Below are 23,939 nucleotides of genomic sequence, written 5' to 3' on the forward strand. Positions count from 1 at the left end.
AAGCTGTGAAGGATTGCCGCTCAGGCTTGAAGGGACAAAAACAGCAAGATTTAGCCTCTCTGTGGCTCTGTGTTTGTTTATAAGTGTAAATGTGGTGCAGGAAGCTTTGCCTGATTGTCCATATCAGTAAGCAACTCGCGGGAAAAACACAAGGCCCCATTAACAGTGTTTGGATCCCTGTAACCCCGGTTGGGACGGGGCTGGGTCTTCCCCCAGGAAGCATACCTGCAACCGTGACATAGAAGAACAACAGGGAGTCAGGCTAACCTCAGAGAGAAGTAAGGGTTTGAGACAAACGGCATTCCGCTGGCGTTAATCCTGTGGGGGATGAAAACGGGTGTTAGACAGGTGAGGTTTCAGTGTGTGAATCACTCAGAGCAGAGCCCGCAGGGGAATCCAAGGACAAGGCCGTTTCGTGAACTGGTCCCTCACGGCGCTTGATGAGCTAAATACAAAACCAAGGGTAAGTGTTCAGGAACTTTTATAGCAATGGACCAAATAATTGTGTTTCTGTTGAATCTGAAAAGAATTTTTAAAGGAAGGCTTGTATTTTGTATATCTTTTTTTAAATTTCATTTTTCTAATAATTTATATTCATTAATTTGTGTGACAAGTTGAAGATAAAAGAATATAGGTACTTCGCTAGTGATAATTTGAGAAGCACCAGTTAGAAGCACCAGTGTCCTAGGTGGTAGGCAGTGGGTCAGTAGACAGGCAAGGTGAGGGGAACTCAGTGAAGACCGGAAAGTCAAGGAAGGCTTCCTGGTGGAGGAGATAAAGTTGGACTTTGGAGGATGGGTAAGACCTTGACAAATGATGAGGACCTGCAGATCATCCTACCGCTGTGAGGGAGTACTTGTACTTGGCATAGACTTGATGGCAGACTGCTTTGAGTGCATATACAATCTGTCCCAAGCACTGTACTGGTGCAAATGAGAGCTGTTCGCATTGAGGGCTGAGAACTGTTATGGGGATCAGGGCCCTGGGTTCTGGATAGGGCTCTGGTGAAATTTTCGCATGCAACCCTGGGAAGATCATTTGACCCCCACTAGGCTGGAAGAACCATAAAGGCAGGGACTGCCTCTGGGGAATGATGCCTACCTAGCTCAAGCCCACCAGATGACAAATTCCCAGTAAAATTTTTGATGAGCCAATGGATGAATGGGTTTTTGTTTTAATACTTAAAAAATGAGTGGGGCTAGATAAGACTGGTGGGTTTCAAACTATAAAATGAGAAACCTTGCAAAGATGCACTGTGGTCCAACCTGCCTCTACCCTTGAGTTTCTATAGGATTTCATTTGAAGAAGGAACCCCACAGCTAAAATAATTTTGGGGAAATACTAGATTTGATGATTTTGAAAGCCTATTCTAGCTTCTGACATTTTCAGATTCTAAGTAGACAAGAATGCAAATAATAGAGGCCATAAAACCATTGACTTATGGAATCACCACTGCACAAAAATAGATGTAGGAGATGTAAGGAAGCACTAGAATATTGGGGTTGGTGGGGTCCCATTGGCTTGCAGAGCTCTTAACATGAAGCTTGTTGACGAGCTTCAGAAGGAGGATCCATTGATCTCACGAAAATGTATGTAAAATTTTGCATGCCATTGACTGTCACTTAGGAGTGCTGTGGTTGCCTGTAACAGACACAACAATGGTTAATGTAGAGAACCCTGCAGAGTCTGGCCACCACTATGGCTTAAATAGTGGCTTATCTTTCTCATGTAATAAGTCTAGACGCAAGCCACCAAGGCTGTACGTTTGTTCAGGGAAATCATCAAGATCCAGACTCCTGGCATGTGGCTTTCTCCTAGTGATCCCAACACAGCTACTCTATCTCCAGGTGTTACATCTGCTTTCTAGGAAGGGGAAAGGGCAGAAGTCAAAAGTGGTGCCAACTGGGAAAGCTGGTAAAGTCACAGCTTTTCCAAAAGCCCCACCTGATAGATTACCATGTTGATCTAATTGGCCAGCACTGTATTGGTGGCCAACTTGTCCTACAAGAAGGTCTTGGAAATCAAGTTTTATAATTGAGTGACCCAAACTGAGATCCTATTAATAAGGCAAAGGAATGAATGGGTAGGTAGAGACAACTGTCAGTATTTGCCATGATATGTATGTGAATTTTTTTTTTTTTACATTGCCAAAAATGTCTTTAAGAAAGGAGTTAATTTTGAAGAGAATATAGAATGAGGAAAGCCAGAGACAGGGAAGTTGCAGGAGGAAGGACATGTGCGAGTGTAGGGGTGATGGCAAGCAGGCTCTGTGGGGCAGGACAGAAGGTGCAGCCACTACTCCTTCCTTGTCTGGCACCAGGACCCTCAAGCCCAATGGACTGAGCTTCTGCTTCCTGCTGCCCTCCTCCCCACCTCCCTGCTAAACAGAAGTGTCCCAGTGACATTGGCATGGTCACAGGCCCAGGACCCAGCCTAAGGCTGGTGACACCCCTCTTTTCCCTCAGGCCTTGGTAGTGGAGCCTGGACCCCCAACTCGAGCCCCAGCACTGGAGCAAGCACTCAAGGACCCTAACTCTCTAGGACGAGAACTGGCCCAGGTGCCCCAGCCCATCTCACTTTCTCTCCATCCTTCTCTTCTCTGGATGCAGCAAGTAAACTGAACATCGGCTCTCCATTCCAGGAGCAACAGAGACCATCCCAGAAGACCCCGGGGGTCCATATCCACACTCTGCCATGTCTCTGTGTCTGTCTTTCCGAGGCAGATGGAAGATGGGGCAGAAGAACTCACTGGGGGGCTCCTCGCAGCTCCCCAAGCAGGACTACAAGGCCCTGAGGGAAAGGTGCCTGATGGAAGGCCGCCTCTTTGAAGATGACAGCTTCCCGGCCAGCCTGTGCTCTGTGGGCAGCGGGCCCCTATTGCGGAAGCTGCCGCCCGGCCTGCAGTGGAGAAGGCCTCCGGTAAGGGGGGAGTTGTGGGGAAGCATCCCCTCAACACACACACACACACACACACACACACACACACACCAAGTCAACCCAGACCAAAGAATGGTGGAGTATTCCAGATGCAGCATCTTACTCACTGTCATTGATTTTCATGTGAGGGGAATGGGGGAGTGCCCACATTCCTATTTTCCAGATGGAGAAAACCAGGGATGATGCTGAGAGGGGTCTGAGGTGTGCCTCTCCCTCAGCTCCTCCCCGGAAATACACTGGGCAGCTGTGGCCAAAGTACTGTCTGACCTCATCTAAGATGGTAGGACACCCTGAGTCTCTGCTGAGGCCACCTGCAAAGAGACACATTTTCACATATCTTCACTCCCAACCCCAAAGTCAGGCCCATGGAACACGTAAATTAAGAAGCTATTAATCACTTTACAACAATGTTCTTCACTTTATAAAGTGCTCTGATGGTTCCTTTAAAAGGCGACTTAATGTGTTCAAAGACAGTCTGGCCCCCGCCAAACTTGATTTACACAAACAATTTCCCAGTCACATCTATAACAAAGTAAAGTCAGTGTGTGCTACAAATTCTCTACTCTTCTGTGCCCGTCCAGACTTCTCATCAGAGTCTGCAGCCCCAGACCAAGTCCCTTCTGTGCATAAGATTCCCAAGTGGGCTTCCCAATCTAGAGAGCAGCCAAGATTCTACTTTTCCCAGAAAGTTTGGAAACTGCTGACATAGAGTCTGTCATATACCTGACCTCAGGAGAGCTGTGCCAGTGCAGAACCCCAGGGGTTCGGTGCTTCCCATGAAGCACAGACCACCCCTCCCCACCTCCCACCACCACCTTGCCCCATGTCTCAGCATAGAAAGGCAAAGAAACCATTATTTTGGAGGGTGGGGTGGGAAGGCGTAGGACGACAGTGAGGAGAATGTGAAGATCTCTAGGAAAACATGAGAACACCTTCCAAAAGACATACTTCCATTTTAAACAGAAGCTCTAAGAAAAGGCATTGTGGGTACAAGCCCTGTACCTCAGTGCCCACACAGAGTTCTCCAGGACTCCGGCTTATGTGGGCTGCAAGAAGGAGTGAGAAGTACGGTGGGCTGAACCCATATGCCAGATTGCCTGGGCCAGCCCTGCTTTCACATGTATCCTATATCTATATCCCCATAAGTCCAGTCCTGGGGTATGGGAAACTACAGTCGCTGTAGCTCCAGGAACTTCTTCTTGGTCAGAAGGATGATTCCGTCTGTCACTGCAGGAGCTGCACAGCAATCCCCAGTTCTATTCTGCTGACACCAAAAGGCTGGACCTGTGCCAGGGAGTGGTAGGTAAGTCTGCACAGCCCCTGGAGACATAGGCCTGGCACCTGCGAGCCTGGCCCAGCCCAGAGTGAGGGTGGGGAAGAGGAGAAGTGAGAGATCCCAGTGGGGGAAAATGGCCACCCTGAACTCCACCTTGAAGTGCTGTGGCCTTGCTGGGAAAATGATAACAGCTGGTCCTCTGAGGATGTATGGGAACGCCCAAACTTGCCTAACAATAACCCTCATTACCAGTTGACAGGTGTAAGTTTTGTCTTGGGAGAATGTGCTCTCTCTACTCTAGTCCCCTTAATGAGTCCTTTTCAGCACACCAGTCACTAGATACCCCAGTTAGAGTCCAAGTAAGCCCATTCTCATCCCAACTTTCCTTTTAGGGGAATAGAAAAAAAAAAAAAAAAACCTTGGCCACTGGGGAAGGGAAATGTAGTGATACCCATTTCACAGACAGAAAAATGGAGTCCAGAGAGAGCTGAGGCTTTCTCAGGAGAACTTAAATCACTTACAGAGGTAGGACTTTAGAAAAGTTTGGTTGTGTTTGGGTCCAAGTTCCTGAGGATGTGGCATTCAGGAAGCCAAAAGCTGGTCCAGGAATCTGACTCGATTCTTGGTGTCAAGTTGAGATTCCAGCCAATGCCCCTCTCCACCTCCTCCTCACTAACTGTCTTCCTCTGAGTAGATCTTTCCTTTCTGTGAAACTAGGCTACAAGTCCAGAGAGGATAGCAATTGGGATTAGGCATTTCTTACATGTGATAAGTCCTCAATAGATTCATGCAGACACTTGTAGAATGTGCCTGAATGTGTGGTACATCCATGCAGACACTGTACTCTCTGGCCTAGGTGACTGCTGGTTCTTGGCTGCTTTGCAAGCTCTGACTTTGCATCAGGACATCCTGAGCCGTGTCGTTCCCCTGAATCAGAATTTCACTGAGAACTATGCCGGCATTTTCCAGTTCTGGGTGAGTATCCTCCTGGTGTCCCAGCCCAGAGGAAGCCATAGGAAAGAAGGTTCTTGGAAGAGTCATGCCTTTGCCTCCTGAGCTGACTGCCTTCCATGGCAATCTTTACTCACCAGTGGACACTTTCTCCTTCCAGTTCTGGCACTTTGGGAAGTGGGTTCCTGTGGTGATAGACGACCGACTTCCTGTGAATACAGCTGGCCAGCTGGTCTTTGTCTCTTCCACTTACAAAAACGTGTTCTGGGGAGCTCTTCTGGAAAAGGCCTATGCTAAGTAAGACAACCACCAGAAATTTTTTCCCTTCCCTTCCCTTCCCTACCCCTCCCTTCCCCACTCTCTGTCTTTCTGTTTCTAACTCATCAATGCTGGGAGAGTGCAAGAGGAAGGAGGTACAAGAGCCACTGAGGCATGGCTCCTTGAATATAGAAGTGATGTATCCAGAATCTCTTATGTAGACTTTTCCCTATCTGAACAAGCAGTCAGGAATTTTGTCTTTTCCCTAATGGATGGAGTTATTTAACAAGGACAGGAAGTCAGAGTGTAGATTTTCCTTTGCCCCGGGGATGGAAGGAAGGAGTAACAGGTGTATGCCCAGAGAAGAACCAAACAGGGGGTTCACTAGACTCACTTGGATCATCCTAGGCTACAATACAAATGCCCCTTCCCCTCTCCTCCCATGTTTACTCCTTCCCCGGGCAGGCTGTCTGGCTCCTATGAAGACTTGCAGCGTGGACAGGTGTCTGAAGCACTTGTGGACTTCACTGGAGGGGTGACAATGACCATCAAGCCGGCAGAGGCCCCTGGCAACCTCTGGGACATCCTCACCTGGGCCACCTACAGCAGAACCCTCATTGGCTGCCAGACACACTCAGGGGTGCGAGTGGGTTGTGTGCTGGCAGAATGTCCTCTCCTGTTCCCATCCCCTTCATCCACCAACACTTCTCTCCTCACCTCAGTGTGGGCCCTGACACTCCCACCCAGCTCCTACACCTAGAGTCCTGATGTTCAAACCAGAGCGGCCATGCAGAACCCTCGGGGTGGGCAAGGCCACTGTAGTATGCAGACGGCATGCAGACAAGGGTGCTGACAGTGACTAAGTATCACCCAGGGGCAAGATGCTTTACTAGCACAACTGGTCTTTACTGCCTGATTTAGTAACAACCAAGAACTTCTAACTAGAGTAGGGAGCTCTGGGTTCAGCCCTGCCTCCAGGAGCAACTGCCATGCCACCCCACATGATGGTTTAGCAGCTCTGAATCTGAGTTTGTCCTGTGTACAATGGGATGGGGCTCGCTGCAGAATGGCACCCTGATTTAGAGGCTCTAATGAGACTGTGGGTGCCGAAGAGCTTTGACCACTGTGAGGACACAGCGTGGGTCTCTCCCAGCCCTCCCCTTAAGCCCTTGCTTTGACCACACAGGTCCCTATGACCCCCACATAAACCGTTAGCAGTGGGCTGACAGGAGTTCTCTTGTCTCCACAGAAAGAGAGGGTGCTGGAGAACGGGCTGGTGGGCGGCCATGCCTATACCCTCACAGGAATCAGAAAGGTGGGTGGAACCAGCCCCTTTCTTTCTCTTCAGGCCCCTCTCCTTCTCTCCCAAGGCGTCTCAGCAAGGCTCCAGTGCGTGTTATTATTTGTGCCCAGTCTAGAGAGGCAAATTGTCTGATGGGTTTTCCAGGCCTGCTAAAGCAGGTGGTGGGTGCCCTGCACCTGTGCACCTGTGTTCTGGAGTGATGGGCTGGGTCTGGCCTTTACCACCTGTGGGGCACCATCCCAGTCCCTCTTGCCCTGTGGCAGCCCAGCCGATCAGCCATCCAGCCCTGCTGGACTCCACCCCTTCCTTGAGACCCCTTCACTCTGGGCTGCCACTGATGACCTTCATATCTGGGGCTTCCCACCCAAATTCTTACTTCTTTCTCAGAAGTTCCTTTTCGTCAACCTCTCAGGTTCTTTTCATTGCTATTCATCTTTCTTCCCCCATTGAGGGAAAGATGAATCAGACAGGGTCCCTGCCTACACAGAGCTTATAGTCAGGTATGGAGACACATCATATGCAAGAATGGTAAGGAAGCAAAGTCAAAAGTTGGGGGGCCGATAGAATAGACAAAAGGATTTCAAGGTTCAGAGGGAGGAGAGAAGACATTCTCCTGATTGGGTTGGGGGAAGTCAGAAAAGACTTCGCAGAGGAGGTGACATTGAGCTGGCCCCTGAAGGGTGGCTGGTGAGGGCACTCCTGGTGGAGGAGGCCACACAGAAAAGCATGCAGGTAAGAAATCCACCGGCTCAGTCTTAAACACCCTCTGATGTCCCCTGGAGGGCCTGATGTCCCCAAGTCCCTGATTCCCTTTAACTGTTTTAAATTTCTTGAACTCCACTACAACCTGACTTCTTCCTCCTCCCAGATCTGCACCAGTCATGTGTGTGTGTGTGTGTGTGCATGCCAAGAGCTTTAATAAGTTAAAGGACTTATTTTCATAGTCCTTTAACAAAACTTAGATTTTTATGTCACTGTGCTGTTGCAGAAGAATGAGAAGTGCTTCATGCAGTGCCTCAGAAAATCTCCAGAACGCTGTTGCGTAGAAAAAGTGAGGGACAGGAGAATTTATATCGTATGCTACTTTTTCTTTAAGAAAGAAAGGGCAGTAGGGACGCCTGGGTGGCTCAGTCGGTTAAGTGTCTGACTTCAGCTCAGGTCATGATCATGTGGTTCATGAGTTTGAGTCTCTCCTCGGGCTTTGGATTCTGGGTCTCTGTCTTTCTCTGCCCCTCCCCCACTCATGCTCTGTCTCTCTCTCAAAAATAAACATTAAATTTTTTTTAAAAAGGCAATAATAATATATATTCATATTTGAATACAGAAGCATTCAAAGTGTTTGGAAGGAAGCATGGCTGGAAATGGAGAGGTCTAAGTAGGCAAGAGGCTACTTAATACAGCGCTTTTCATATAATTTTTGTTTTGAACCATGTACTTTTACCTGTTAAAATCCATTTAAACAGGGGCGCCTGGGCGGCTCAGTCAGTTAAGCGTCCGACTTAGACTCAGGTCACGATCTCACGGTTCGTGGGTTCGAGCCCCACGTCGGGCTCTGTGCTGACAGCTCAGAGCCTGGAGCCTGTGTCAGATTCTGTGTCTCCCTCTCTCTCTGCCCCTCCCCCACTCGCGCTCTGTCTCTCTCTGTCTCAAAAATAAATAATAAACATTAAAAAAAATCCATTTAAACAAATGAGATGTAGTCGACTTGACATTTCATTGATTGATGTTCAGTTTCTTTAGTTGATAATTACACCCTGCTTATGCAAACTGTTAACAGTAGGGAAGGGCAGGGTGAGGTCAATAAAGAAACTGTATGATTTTTGCAGCTTTTCAGTATAGCAGTTACATGTTTATGCCTATGTTTTGTTTCATGTTTATTTAACATATGTAACAAAATTTAGCACTTACTCTGCTCTAACTAGTGTCCTAACTGCTTTACAAATGTTAACTCAATCCTTACAACAACCCTGGGTGTGGGCATATTAGCCAAGTGGGGCTGCCATAAGGAATCACCACAATTCGTGTGGCTTCAGACAATAGAAATGTATTCTTTCCCAGTTCTGAAGCCGGCAGTCTGAAAATCAAGGGGTCATGAGAGCCTCTGAAGGCTCTGGGGGCAGATTTTTTCTCACCTCTTCCAGCTGATGGTGGCTCCCGGCTTCCTTAGCTTGGAATGCAGAACCCAATCTTTCCCCCCATCTTCACATGGCCTTCTCCTCTGTGTCTTTCCCCCTCTCCTTCCCTTCCCTAGTCACTAGATTTAGGATCCACCCTCATCCAGGGTGATTTTATCTCGAGATCCTTAATTTAATTACATCTGCAAAGAGCCTTTTTCTAAATAGGATCACCCTGACAGATTTTGGGTAGACCGGACTTTTGGAGGCCACCGTTCAACCCATTGCAGCAAGATGTGACAATTAGCTTTACTTTACAGATGAGGGAACACAGAGGTTAAGGAACTTGCCATAGGTCTCAGCAGCTAAGAAGCAGCAGAGCCTTCTTCTCTTCTCTTAACCCTCAGCGCCTTTAACCTTCCCTTTCAAGGTCTCATCTGGCAGGCACAAGTCCCACCCAGATATCTGCAACATTTGCATCTGGCACTCAGTCCAGCCACCTAAATTGCGACTCCTTTTGCACAGGTGACCTGCAGACACGGACCAGAATATCTGGTCAAGCTGCGGAACCCCTGGGGCAAAGTGGAATGGAAAGGGGACTGGAGTGACAGGTGAGCACCTGACACCGGCTGCCAGGGGTCAGGAGGGGGCGGGGCAAGCCGGCAAAGGAGCTGGCCGCCTGCACACAAATTCACAAGTGTTCTCTTGGGCTCCAGCCTGACAGGGGAGCTTTCAGATTGTGAAGGTCAAGCTCTCACATTCATGAGATGCTTAATGATATATAGATTGTGTTCTCATTCATTATAATAATTGAGCTAATGTTTATTGAGAGCTTGCCAGCCCTGTGCTAAGCGGCTTTGAATATTTTTTTTCTCCCTGCCCATGTTTATTTTTTTATTTATTTGGAAGTAAAAATTGCACTTACTTCACATGTGCGGAAGTCTCCCCTATTTGCATATTTCCACCAAGCACTTTGAATTTTCATTACCTCTAGTCCTCTGACCAATGCTCTTGTAAGGTAGGGCGTTTTATCCCCATCTTACGGATGAAGATGTTGATGCGTTAGCGAAGGAATTCCTCGAGGTCTCTCAGCATGACTCGAGCAAGGTGTTTGGAGTCTAACCCAGTGTTCTTTTCCTGGTTCAGTGTGCTCTTGAGCCTGCTGAGTCAGAGGTAGACGATCTGGATTGGCCTCAACCTTCTGGTGACCGGTCATGACCTCTGGGCTTTCTGCTATTATCGCTATTACCAGAATGTGATTCCCTGTGTCACCCTCCAGGTATTTAGTTTTGGGCGGAGTCTAGGTGATACTGGTCTAGGTGACGTTGTTCCCCTTCTCTCGGGGTCAGAACCCTATGCTGCCTGCAGTCTAACATCTGAGAACAGGTTTTTTTGTTTGTTTGTTTTGTTTGTTTCAATGTTTTTTCCCATTTTTAGTTGTTTATGGTGGGGAATTGATGCAGGGAAGCCTTAACTCCTTCACAGTCAGCAATGGAAATTCAGAACCATGGGCTTTGAAAATACAGAGTACCAATGTAGGCTCAAATACTCTCAGACATTTCATAACTTTGTGACTTCTGGAAAGTGAATTAATCTCTTTTAACCTCTGTTTCCGAATGTGAAGAACGGCAATAAAAATTGTGGTCAGCCTTATATGAGAGAAAGTATGTCGAGAGCCTGGCCCAGAGCTGGGGGCACAGTGAGGGATGAGTTAAGGTTACGTGTTACTTTTATAAAGCAGGACGTGAGGTGTGGTTGTCTGCAAAGCAGCATGAAGATGAGGTAAATAATGACATGGCAGAGGATTTACTAAAGCATCTCTGCCATGTCCTCTGCAACCCTTTCATCCCCCCACCCCGGAAACATCCCTTTTCTATTTTCAGCTCGGGTATGTGGGAGCTACTGAGCCCCAAGGAGAAGATTCTGCTCCTGAGGAAAAGCAATGACGGAGAATTCTGGTATCTGACTTGGGGACTCGAGACAAACACCCTAGCTTACATTTGGGTACCCAGACTATTTATCGGGTGCCATGTGTATGCCAGGCACCTCTTGTGTAGAGATCAAGAAGACCCACTAGGGGCCCGCAGTCTAGCGGGCAAACAGCCCCTGCAAATGGTCACAGTCTCTACAGTGAGACCTGTGACCGCTGGTGTGGGGCTCAGTGGACCCTCAAAGCAGAGCAGAGGGCTGGCTGGCCACCTCCTTCTGTGCTCTGTCTCAATGCACTCAATCCTGAGGTTTTGCCTTTCCTGGCCTGAAAGGAAGATGAGATTATAAACTCTGAGCCATCTCACTTGCACCCCCCAGAGCGCCATGACATCACTCCCACCCTCCCCAAAGCCACTCACCCCTTTTTTATGAAAAGCCACCAAGACACCCTGAGCTAATATGGTTTCTGGGTGTCTGACATGAGCCCCATTTGTTCCCTTTGCCCTTTGCTTTTTGCCCTTACTCTTAACTTCCACCCTTGTTCCCACGGGCCCCCTTCTCCCATTCTGCACCCGTTCTAGACCGCTGCGACCCCTCTCTCTTTGGAAGTCATCACTGAACTGCAAAACCCTGAAAATACTATTATTTCCACTTTACAGATAAGTAAACTGAGCATCAGCCAGTTCGGCTAGCATGCTTTGACCCACAAAGTTGGCAAGTAGGGGCTAAGAATTTTTCAATTTATAATTGAGAACCGACTTGTGCAAATATTATCAAACATTTGTATCTTAGTTGGCTAGTTATGAGCGCCTCAGTTCAGCTTTATCACCACAATCCGCGAAACAGGAACATTGCCGCCAGGCACCCATTGTGGGAGGCTGCTTGCAGCCACGGGTAGGGGGCAGGAGGGTGGTCCATCACCCCTGATGCACCCTCACGCTGATCTAGCCAGCTGTGCTCTCCTGTGTCCAAGGCCAGCTCAGCAGGGTGTGGTGTGGGGCTGGGGCTGGTGGGGCAGCTTGGTTCCAGCCCCCACTCTGGTCCTGATGAGGAGACGTCATGCTATTCCCTCTTCCTCTCCACAGGATGACACTGAAGGACTTTAAAACACATTTCATGCTTCTGGTCATCTGCAAACTGACCCCAGGCCTGCTGAGTCAGGATGTAGGCCAGAAGTGGACATACACCATGCGGGAGGGAAGATGGGAAAAGGGGATCACGGCCGGTGGCCCAATGAAGTCACCCCGAGGTAAGCACGCGCACAGGAGCCTGGGCCCTTGGGGCTAATGTGGCAGCTTGGCCAGCAGGGGTGGGGATGCGGGCAGAGCTGCTGGGGATGGTGGTGAGGCCCTCACCCTGCACGGGCCATCTGGCTGAGGCATGGAGGGACTTCACTGACCGAGCTGTTTGCTCTGGCCCTGGGCTGTGTCCTCCTCGGCACACATGCCACAGTAAAAGGGTGGCTTAAATCTTTGATTTTAAGACAAGGTCATTTCCATGCTGAAATAACCACCCTTTCTTTCTTTCTTTTTCTTTCTTTCTTTCTTTCTTTCTCTTTCCTTCTTTCTTTCTAAATCTTTATTTGTTTTTAAGAGAGAGAGAGAGAGAGAGGGAGGAACAGAGAGAGAGGGAGATACAGAATCTGAAGCAGGCTCCAGGCTGTCAACACAGAGCCTGACGCAGGGCTCGAACTCACGAACTGTGAGATCATGACCCGAGCCGAAGTCGGACACTTAACCGACTGAGCCACCCAGGCGCCCCGAAATAACCACCCTTTAAAGGCAGGAGTGAAATGGTAACTTTATCATCTGTATCGGCCCCTCCTTGCCTACGGTTTTGGTAGTGACATAACATCAAGGATTCCTAGCTCACCGGTTACAGGGGGCAAACGTGTCTGAACTCTCCAAGTGGAGAGGTTTGGTGACTGTGTCCCTTTCTCCACAATGGAGGTGCTGAGCCATCTCTTTGGAAGGAAAGACCCATGGGGTATGGTCTCAGCCGGCCAGGCGCCCTTTGCTCCGGCTCCCCCCTCCTGCCAGAGAGGTCCGCCCCAACGCTCAAGCTGCCCTTCAGCTAAGGCTTGGTCCGTGTTAAAATGCAAACCTCCCTGTGGTCATGGACATGTTCTCCTCCATTCATGAATGCAGTCACTTCATCGGGCAGTGAGTGTGCTGGGTGAAGGGGCTATAGCAGTGAGAATACTCCGGTCTGCATGTCTATGGCAGAACACGGGGTGAGGAGGTGGAGTGGGAGGGTGGATAGAGGGGAGGCTGAGAACCCGACTCTGTCCACATGGACCTCTGGGTGGCAAGCCCAGGGGAGGCGCCCTGGGTCTGTGGGAGCCAGATGCTAGGGGTGTGGGGAGGCCTGACCCACCTCTCTGTGTTCTGCTGCAGACACATTCTGGAAGAACCCGCAGTTCCTGCTGTCTGTCTGGAGCCTTCAGGAGGGCAGGAGGTTCCCTATGCCCTGCAGCGTGCTGGTGTCCCTGCTGCAGAAGCCCAGGCACAGGCACCGCAACTGGAAGCCTCACCTGGCCATTGGCTTCTACCTCTTTAGGGTAGGTGGGCCTCGGGGGCATGTGGTCTCGCGGGGTGTCTCCCACCACCGGTCATCCTTTCTTCCATTTCCCGACTTCCTCCCCATCTGCCTCTGTCTACAAACAGACCTGGGTGCAGGCTTTGTCGCCATCCCTTAGGAATATGTCATCTGGAACAAGTCACCTCCTTGCCCCTGAGCGTCAGCTTCCTCTGTAAAGTGAGGACGATGATATTTATGCAAAGGGTAGAGTAAAAGAACATCACGCACCAGGGCTTTATTGTGGTGCCCGGCACGCAGTTTCTATAATCAGTACTGGTGGCTGGTGTTCTTTTCCTCTCCCAAGGAGCCAAGGTTGCCTTCCCTCACCCTTTTCCAGAATTCTTGATAATGGATTAAAATGTCCCTGACTAGAACAGCAAGTCTTAAGGGAGGGAAGGGGGCCTCTGGCTAGAGCCTCCCTATACATCAGCCTCCGTCACTTAGGGCTTGTGCAAGAGTTGGATTCTTGCCTAACGAGGTCTCTCTTTTTTTGTGTGTTTCAGTTGAGCAAGGTGAGTTCCACACTTGACCAGCTGGCCCTGGTTTGGAGTGATGTCACCCGTGAGGTTCAGCTTGACCGTAGCAGCCTTACATAAGGAGCTATGAGGATGTCTGGCAAAAATGCTGGCTGCCCGTGTGTGTAGAAGAAATGAGTGCTTGACAAGGACCCTGAGAAATCCTTCTGCATCTATAGGGAGGTCTCCGAGCCTGGTGCAGAACCAATAAATTTTAGAATTTATTAAATCCCTACAGAAATAGCTAGAGGCTGTCACAGCATAGGGACAATGGTAATCACATCCTTGCCTGAGTTTTGAAGCTCATAATAAAACAGATCTATAACATATGGGACATTGGGAGACCATGCAGCCCATCTCCTTGGAGACAAGGGGCAAAGGCTCGGGAAAGTGGGACAAAAATCCAGGCAGAGGGCAAGAACCACTCTGTCCCTTACCTGCAGTGGCAGCCTAGAAGGATCAATTAAGGTTTGAGGTATCCCAGCCTCCAAAAGGGTGGGAGCTATTGTTTTGTTTCCCAAAGAAACAGGAGTGGAAAACTTAATTATTTGACATTAAACTGATTAAACTGAATTAAACTGATTTTTTTTTTAACAGAAACCATTTTTGCATTAGGTATCTTGGGTCAGTTTTGGTTTTTTCCCTCCTGTGGGAACATGAAGGCTCCCAAAGTTGCCTATAAAATTTTAAAAATAGTTATTTATATCATGCATCTCTCTCTCTTTCTCTCTCTCTCTCTCCACTCTCTCTCCATATATATATATGGGATATATATATCATATATATATATATATATATATATGGGATATATATATATATGATATATATATGGGATATATATATATAGGGTATATATATGTATATGGGATATATATATATATATATATATATATATATATATATATATGGGTCAACCTACAATTAAATTATAGACAGAAGAAAACTATAAGCCAGTTCAAAATTTAAAAGACAAGGGGTGCTTGGGTAGCTTAGTTGGTTAAGCATCCGACTCTTGATTTTGGTTCAGGTTGTGATCTCGTGGTTTGTGAGTTCAAGCCCTGCATCGGGCTCTGTGCTGATAGTGTGGAGCCTGTGTGGGATTCTCTCTCTCCCTCTCTCTCTGTCCCTCCCCCCACTCTCTCTCTCACAAAATAAATACAGTTTAAAAAAATTTTAAAGGCATGAAAAAAGTCATACATGGATAAAGTAAGCAGTTGATTCTACCAGGAACCCTAAACCTAGGACAGCTAATATGGCTGAATATAAAATTTAGTTCTGAGATTCCTAGAGGCCAAGACAAAGATGGCAATAGGATGATTCCCTAGTTCTCATCATCTGATAAAGAAAGCATGCATCATCAGGAGATTTATTTTATTTCTGTGGCCTTGAGTAGAATCTGTGAAATATGTTTTTATGTGGGTAGGTCATGTCTTTGTTATCTGTATATAAACTAGAGTGAGGATCCTGCTTATGGTCCTTGTCTCCCTCCACAACCCTGAGTGAGAACAAAGGGGAGAGGCAGCAAGAGAGAAAGATAGGGAAAGATAGAGAAATAAAGGAGGAAGAAAGGACAGAGAGAGAGAGAGAATGAGGGTGAGAGAGAGAGTAAGAGAAAGAGAGTATGAGATAAAACAACAACAACAACAAAAAACCCACACGTGTTCAGGCAATGTCAGAGCCAGAGCCCTGATTCAGGTCCTCTGAACTTTGGTCCTACTCTCTTTCCCCTCCACTGAGATGATGTAGAATGTCCAATTTATCCGTATGTAGCTGTTATAATGTAGGCGGGGAGATGTTTGGCGGTCCACCTGTATGGGTGACCATAATCATGTCATAATTAACCTTGAAGTTGTATCGCATACATGGGGACTGCCACGGGAAATGTAAAGGACATGGACATTGGAGGCTCAGCTGCCCTGAGTTCCAACCGTGGCCGAGACTCTTACCAGCTAGGTGACCTTGGGTATATGACCTGACTTGTCTGAGCCTCACACCCTTAACCGTAAATGGAAAATACAGGCCTGGTGACGTTTCTCACATCATTTGTATATGATGTTGTTTTTAACATAAAGTCAAGTGAATTGACATGTCTACTCAGCCTCGCACAGGGTTCCAGCAACGGTATCCATTCCTGTCATGGTCTATTCTTTCATCTCCACTCCTCACCCCTTCACCCCTCCCCTGGAGCAGTAGGGTTTGGCTAATCAGAGACCACCTTATCCTGTCTCCTGGCCAAGGTCCCCAGGGCAGGCTACACACCCTGGGGATCACCTTAACTGGGACTCTTCCGTCCTCCACCCACAGCACTATGGTGACCAGAGGAGACTGCCCTCTGAGTTTTTCTGGAAAAATGCCCCCATAAGATGGCCTGAAGCATTTCTCACAGAGAAAGAAGTGAGTCAGGAACTGCAGCTGGAGCCAGGGACATACCTCGTTGTGCCCTGCACATCCAAGGCTGGCCAGGAAGCAGAGTTTGTCCTGAGAGTATTCTCCAGGAAGCACATCTTTCAGTAAGGACATGGGACTTCCCTGGAGGTGGGGGCCTTTTGGGGCTAGGGGAGATACAGAAGGTGATGTGGAAATGGCAGAGGACGGGGTCTGTGGCCAACACAGAAGAGGGGTAGGGAGAGCAGGGAGCTCCCTGCATGGAGAGCATCCTTCTCCTCTTCCTCCCCGCTCTCCTTCTAACAAATGAACAGTCTGCTAGACATTCAAGAGAAAGAGCTACAACAAGCTTGGTCCTTGCCCTCTGGAAGCTCAGGGCCTGGAAGGGACGGGACATATGAGTAGTTATTTATGCTATCCTGCATCCAGTGCAAGCATTTATCTGCACAGGGTGTTAGGAGAACACCAAGGAAGAGCATCTGAGCCAACCTTCCATGGTCCTGGGGGGAGACAGGGCTGACTTCAGGGAGGTGTTAGTTTCTAGAAGATGCATAGAGGGGATTGGGCAGATAAGGAGAGGCCATCATCAATGAGCAGGCTCAGACGCCATAAGTGTGTGTAGGTGAATCAATATACAAACACATTCCAGCCCAACTTATTCTTCTGCTTATGATTGTTTTGACACGACAGCCCTTCAATGCTTAGAATCCAGTTCTCTTTCTTTTTTTCTCCATGGTTTGGCTCTGGGTAGTTTGACTTGACCTCAAGCCTCACTGCCTGTCGGTGCCGAGTCATACGTATGAGTAGGAGTAGTTCGATGTGGGTGGAGACAACAAAAGGGGCTTGGTGTGGGCAAAGGCGGGGAGATGAGGAACAGTGCCAGGCATGTTGGGAGGGACAAGCAGTGTGCTGGGCCACATGGCTGCTCTGTCGACTTCAAGCAGGAGATGTGAGAGTAAGGCATGAGAGCTGGGCAAAGCCCACATGGCACACGGCTAAGGAACTTGGAAGATGTGTTTCTAGGGGAGGGAGACTGTTGGCCAAAGTGCTCCCCAGATGATCCCAAGAAGTAATTCTGCCTTCTGTTTTCCCTCAGTGAAATTGGATGCAATTCCAGTGCTGTCTTTTCTAAGGTACGTAGGCAAGTGGGATTCTACATGCAGGACTGTTTCCAAAGCCAAGATGGTGGGCTTCTCCCCTCACATTCAGGCTGTGGGGGAAAGTCGGCAGATCCTGCAGACCCTACTCCATGGCACCCATACTTCATTACCTGTTGTGCCCTGAGGGCACCCAGGTTCTGCTGTTTTTCTATAATTTTAAAAATTTTATTTATTTATTTATTTATTTATTTATTTATTTATTTGGAGATAGAAAGAGAGCATGAGTGGGGGAAGGGCAGAGAGAGAGGAAGAGAGAGAGAATCCCCAGCAGGCCCTGTGCTGTCAGCGCAGAGTTCGATGTGGGCTCAACCTCATGAACCATGAGAGCATGACCTGAGCTGAAATCAAGAGTCAGACCCGACTGAGCCACCCAGGCACCCCCAGGTTCTGCTGTTTTTGCACCAGAGGGGCTGTCCTGGTCACATCCTTCTGGTCACATCATTGTCATTGAGGGTCCAGAGCCCCAGGTACATGGGTGATACATTTACTTGCTTTTGCTTCTTTCTACCTGATGTTTCTTTTGCCCATTTCACTGTTTGCTACTTCCCCAAAGGCAGTGAGAATTGGAGAAACAAAGAATGTGTGAACATGGTGGTAGAAAACTTAAGACAGTGCACAAGGTCAAACTTAGGGATTTCTGGGGCCTGGGGGTCATGAGACGTTAGTGCGCCCATGAGCATCCACATATCCAGGTGAACGACTAAGTTTTTCTGTGTGTCTGTTCCTATAGGAAATAGTAGACAAAAATGAAGGGCAGGATGAATTCTTCACTAAACTCTTTGAAAAGGTAAGTTGACCAGGTGTGGTGGCGAGCAGTGGGCAAAGCCGGGGACTGTGTACTGACCCTGTGTACGAAGCACGATGTAAGGCTGCTCTTTGCCAGACTGCCACTTTCTATTTAAGTCCTCAAGTTTTTAGACAACTGGGGGAAAGTGGACTGTCTCCAGAAGGCTCCTGTAAAATGCATATCTCTTCTTGGAAGCAACATTGATCAGTTGTAGGAGAAACAGCTTTAATCTTTAATCCCTGAGAAAATGGACTATAGTTGAGCCAAGAGTCAGTGTCGGTAGTGGCTCAGAGCATGGTCATGACAAGCCCTAGCAGTCTGGGAGAGCCCAAGGAGAAAGATCCCTTGGGTGGTCACCTAGAGAGGGGATACGGCTGGTAAGAGGGCATTAGGGAAGAGGAGGGCCTGGGGCTACCTACCTGGTTCCCTTGAGTTCTTTCCTTGGGTTGACCCAGATCAGGAGGCCAGTGGTATGTGTGCAAGGCTCTGGAGGCCCCTCTGTCCCTAACCTTTAGGGCACTAAATCCATTGAGGAATATGGCAAGAAATACTCTAGAAATATGGGGTCTGACACCTTAGTGAGGTCATTAAAACTAGAAGACCATGAGCTCCTTGTGTTCATAACACTGGATTTAATTCACTATGTGCCTGCACCTATGTTCTCTCATATTCACCCCTGGAATTTTGCATAGTGTAGTCAGAGAAGATAGTCAGACTCTTACATAAGTTGTTATAAAGGTTTTCCTCCATACCAGAGGTTTCCAAACATTTTCTGTTGCAGTCCTTTTATCTAACGGAATCTCACCAAGAACCCCAATATGTAAAAAACAGATTAAAAAAAAGGTATATTGTGAGTATGTATCTATTTCATAAGCTCAACTGTATGTTGCTTGTATTTCATTTATATTTTTTAAAGTTAAATGTTAATGTAAAGGATTGCTTCTGAGAAACTCTGAAATTAAAATTTGGAGCCTTGGCTGAAGATGCCTTATTAAGAATAAAATTCACTGGCACCTGGGTGGCTCAGTCGGTTAAGCATCTGACTTCCGACTTCAGACCAGGTCATGATCTCACGGTTCGTGAGTTCGAGCCCCACATTGGGCTCTGTGCTGACAGCTCAGAGCCTGCTTCAGATTCTGGTATCTCCCTCTCTCTCTGCCCCTCCCCTGCTCATGTTCTGTCTCTCTGTCTCTCAAAAATAAAACATTAAAAAATAAAATCAAATTCAAACCAAATAGCTTGCTGAACTTTTGAAGCATCTTGATAAAACCCAATTTGAAAATCACCATTATTAGTCCGCTTCGTAAGAGCCCTGCCCTGCTGGGGTCCTCGGGACTTGACCCCCAGCATCACTTATTCCACCCAGAAATGGCATGTGTACCATGCTGAGCTGATGCGGGAGTGGACTCCCAGCCCTCTTTTGTGGCGGCCGCTCTGTATCTAATGAGCCTTCGGTAATGATGGTTTCCTCCTGCCACTCTGCTTCCCCTTCAGTGTCCAGAAATAAACGCAGCGCAGCTGCAGAAGGTCCTGAACCACATGACCTGGTCAAGTGAGTATTTCAGAGTCATCCTGTAGGACTCCGGGGACACAACGTTGCTGAACCCTGGGTCTGTTCTCTTTCCCCTGTGGAGCACATGAATTGCTGCACAATGGTCCCCCAGACAGCTGTGTCTTACATCAGGGGGTCATGTGGTCTGAGAAAGCAGTAGAGAAGTTTATGTAGCTTGGAAAATAGTGTTTTGGTTTTGGAGGTTTTCTTGCTTAGTTGGGGTGTGTAGAGATACATGGCTGTGAAAATAAATATTTCTGAAGTTTTGCTAGCTTGAGAATTTGAGTAGAATATCCGAGTACTTCTTGGCATATAAATTCTGTGTGGAAGACCATACCCAAGCTGGTACATAAATCTTAAGTATTGACGAGCTGACCAGGGAACGTTCTAATGAACTCGTATTTAAATTGACCAACCTATAAAAATCGAAGGAGGGGAGCACATTCCCTTAGGGGGCTGCAAATGGCCTTCATATGATGCTTGAGAAAAATTATTAGGAAAGCTTAAAGTCCATGGAAAAATGTTTATATGTATATTTTAAGGGAGAAGAACATGATTTCTCTGGGGAGGAAGAAGGACTTCAAAATGAAAAAAGTAAACCAAACAATTAAAGGGTATTTGCCACCTAAGATATGTTATTACTTCTCCTTTATGTGAAACCAAGACTTCATGTCCAAACAAATTGAAGTCCAGGGTGTTGTATAGCTCAGGGCTTGGAATAATTTCCAGATGGTTCCTCAAAGACAAATTCAGGTATCATAAAAGAGCCAGAAGGAGAGATTCTAGAAATTATAGACTATAAGAGCTCCCCCACATCTTGGGGGGAAAAATCTAGGGAAATTATCTAGAAGAGATAGCTTGTGCACATTTATAATTTTTTAGATTATTTGATCACAAGCATGCAAAATGGTGTTCCAAAGAGTGTATGGGCAAATTGCTTTCTTGTAGTCCCTTGAGAGAATTTCTGGATTGGCAGATCAGAGAACTGTGAATTTGGGCAAAATACTTGGTAAACTATCTGATGATAAATTATGACATGTGGGTTGGAAAGTAGCAACATGAGATGTGTTCCATTCCCAAGAGTTATATAAATATAAAACCGGAGGGGTAATTCTATGTTATAGATGAGAGTCTCTAAGTATAGACGAGGGTCTCTGGTTTCTACCCTTGGTGCCCTTCATCTCCCCAGCTTTTATCAATGACTCAGAAGAAGACATGGGAGGTAGGCTTTTCAGATCTGCAGATGGCACAAAGCTGGGAGGAATCATTAACATAATAGATAGCAGAATTGAAAATGCTCACAACAGACTGTGCCCAAAACCAAAAAGATGAAACAGAGTCGGGTTGATAATGAAAAACTGCCATTTCATTATTTTTTTAAAAATTAATTGCATAAGTTCCTAACAGAAGAGATCTCATTTTTGTGGAGGTTTATGTGAAAGATATCTGGTTAATTTCATTGACCTGGAGCTTAACACAAGCTAACAGTTTCAAGTTGCTGCTAAATCAGCTCATCTGAATTCAGGCTATATTTAATGAAAACATTTAGATTTGTATTTTTGAAATTGTGTTGCAAGAAAGATTAGAGACTAAGAAGTTTTAGGAAGTGTTCCATGAAATAAAAGGGGTTAGATTCTGTGGTCAGTTGTGCTTGGGAAATTCTGCATTAAACAAAAACAAAATTTCCATGTTAGCTCCTCAGTACCTATTATATGCTAAGATGCATGGTGAATAGAGAAAAAGGGTCTATAGATACAAAATATTTCAAATGTATTTGAACTCAAAACACTTTCTCTGCAGAACATCATCTTTGGAACATAATTTTTGGGAAGTGCAGCTTGAAAATTTGGGAAGTCATAGCCCCATTGTTCTCTGCTCATCAAACTGTAGCTGAAGGAGTACGTTCCCGTCTTGGTTCTGCATTTTAGAGAGAAGGTGGCAAAGCATAGGGTCTAGAAAAAGATGGAGAGCGTTTAGAAGCCATGTTTAGAATGCAGGAGAAACATCGAAGAGCAGACGGATGTCTGTTCATGCTCTTCTGGAGGCAGAACTTGGACTAGGGATTGAATTTTGCAGGCGGTTCTTTCGGAATTAACATAAATTTCTCCTGACTGGAGCTATCTGACCATGTGAAAAAGTGAGCACCCGTAACTGACAGACCATCCACCAACCACCTGAGGAAAGAAACCTCGCATTTAGGTGGAAGTTGAACAAATTAATGTCTCAGATCTCTTTCAGACTTGGGAGCCCGTGACTCTGTGAGGGTACCTCTCTCCTAGGTACACAGGGTTCCATTCATCTGACCCTCTGTGGAAGAAGACCAGGCTATACTCAGGTGTTCTCTGCAGGGTTTTATGGTGCTTTTTGGGTGTAGGAATCACCACTAAGCCTTCTCTCTTTTTCCTCCCTCTTGTTCCTACTTCCCGCTACCCCCCGTGAATGACAGTCATTAGAACCTACAGGTGGCCTAGATAGTGCTGCCTCTTACTGTTAAGAAAAGGGCTGTGCAGTCCTAGGGCGGGGCCCCATGCAGACTCTTTCTGTCCCTCTGCAGGTCTGGGGAGTGCCCAGCCTTTCTTCAGCCTGGACGCCTGCCAGGGGATCCTGGCCCTACTGGATGTATCTTTTCAGGTTTGTGGCAGGACGCATGCTGCTGGTGGAGAGCCTCGCTCTGGGCCTGGCTGCCTGGGTTTGAATCCCAGCCCAAGCACTTACTATTTGTGTGATCTCGGACACAACATGTAGCCTCCTTGTGCCTCCAGGTCCTTGTGTGCACCATAGAGATGCTACAGCTCCTCTGTAGTATCAGTGGGAGAATGCAAATGGGGTAACCCAGGCAAAGTGCTGTCATCGATTACATTTTCACTATTAGCTATTGCTAAAAATAATCTTATTTCCTGATAGGGAGGATGAGGCAGCTGCTGGGTGGTGGTTAGTAACAATCCCCCAAGTAACAAGAAACTGTTACAAGTGCCTCAGGGTTCCAAGTTTTCATTTGGTGACAGGGCAGTGGCTGCTCGCCTTGACAGATCAGGAAATCAGAGCTCAGTAAGTTCAGTGCATGCCACAGACTCTACCTTCCTGGTTCCGATGTTTCTAGTAAACCCTCTTTCTACGTGAACCATTTAATCACGGTTTAATTATCTGTACTACAGAGAGGTGTGTGAATGCATGGTGGGAGGGTTGTGAATACAAAAGCAGTCTTTATAGAAACTTTGCAGACAGCATGGACATCACGGGACGGGAGTCAGGTGCGCAGGCATTGCAGGAGGTCCCAACCTCATCACCAGATGCAGGAAGTTCATCAGCCCCCCCTTTTATCATCCACTCTAGAGGGGAGTGAGTATCCACCTCACCTATGAGATGAAAATGAAGTAACGTAATTAAAGTGTGTAACTCGGTCCTAGAGCCACCCGAAGGACCCAGATGGAGGTGTGTGTGACGATATTTTGACCCAGTCTCTCTGAGGCAGGGGTATTTGGACATGGCTCAAAGCCACTCATTAAGCTTTTAACCTTTTCTAAAATGACTAAATAAAAGAGCCACCCTGTGACTGACCCCTTCCAGAAGTTGGTTTGAGCAATTAATAACATAAAAAGAGTTACTGTTTTTTATTTAAATCACATCAAATTGGCTGGGTCGAACTCTCCTGTCTCACTAGACGGTAGCTGTTTTCATCACCATCATCACTGCCGTCATCAGACTTCTCCCAGTGTGGCTGTGTTCTGGCTCATTCTGTCCTTTCCTAGCAAGGGCGAGGGAGCCGTGGGCTGGACTGACCAGCCAGCAGAGGCCAAGTAGGGAGATCAGACACGGGACAGGGCTGTCCACAAATTGCGCCCCGTCGTGTGGAGGGCCAGCTGCCACTCTCAGAGGTGTGAGTGCAACTCCCCTGGCAGCTTTGACCTTAACCTTCTATCAGCTTAATGCGTCGGGTACCGTGAGCATCCAGGAGTTCAGGGACCTGTGGAAGCAGCTGATGCTGTGTCAGGTAAGAGCGTGTCTTCACCACACATCCCTGAGGGAGGGGCAGAGGCAGCAGCTCTGCAAAGCTGGGTGAGGCACCACTACCCCTTCAGCCCCGTGTACCCCACTCTTCACCCGATCTGCTCTGCTCTCCCTCTGGTGGGCCAGCCTTCCCTCTCTCCCAAACTCAGAGAGCCTGTTGCAATAGTCTCCTGGATTTCTTTTC

General features: G+C 47.4%; 1 protein-coding gene across 1 annotated transcript in view; it reads left to right on the plus strand.

The window, feature by feature from the left end:
* The window catches only part of CAPN14 (calpain 14), a 69,942-nt gene that overhangs the window by 41,215 nt on the left and 4,788 nt on the right, over nt 1-23,939 (plus strand). The window contains exons 3-19 of the mRNA XM_053201044.1: nt 2,642-2,919; nt 4,171-4,240; nt 5,070-5,188; nt 5,325-5,461; nt 5,888-6,062; nt 6,672-6,737; nt 9,365-9,450; nt 10,723-10,797; nt 11,854-12,017; nt 13,165-13,328; nt 13,852-13,860; nt 16,168-16,373; nt 17,345-17,381; nt 18,139-18,195; nt 19,690-19,747; nt 22,302-22,366; nt 23,670-23,738. Coding sequence (XP_053057019.1) covers nt 2,695-2,919; nt 4,171-4,240; nt 5,070-5,188; nt 5,325-5,461; nt 5,888-6,062; nt 6,672-6,737; nt 9,365-9,450; nt 10,723-10,797; nt 11,854-12,017; nt 13,165-13,328; nt 13,852-13,860; nt 16,168-16,373; nt 17,345-17,381; nt 18,139-18,195; nt 19,690-19,747; nt 22,302-22,366; nt 23,670-23,738 — 1,782 coding nt within the window. The 5' untranslated portion in view covers nt 2,642-2,694. The remainder of the gene's footprint in view (nt 1-2,641; nt 2,920-4,170; nt 4,241-5,069; nt 5,189-5,324; nt 5,462-5,887; nt 6,063-6,671; nt 6,738-9,364; nt 9,451-10,722; nt 10,798-11,853; nt 12,018-13,164; nt 13,329-13,851; nt 13,861-16,167; nt 16,374-17,344; nt 17,382-18,138; nt 18,196-19,689; nt 19,748-22,301; nt 22,367-23,669; nt 23,739-23,939) is intronic.

This window comes from Acinonyx jubatus, chromosome A3 (assembly GCF_027475565.1).
Source record: "Acinonyx jubatus isolate Ajub_Pintada_27869175 chromosome A3, VMU_Ajub_asm_v1.0, whole genome shotgun sequence".
NCBI lineage: Eukaryota > Metazoa > Chordata > Mammalia > Carnivora > Felidae > Acinonyx > Acinonyx jubatus.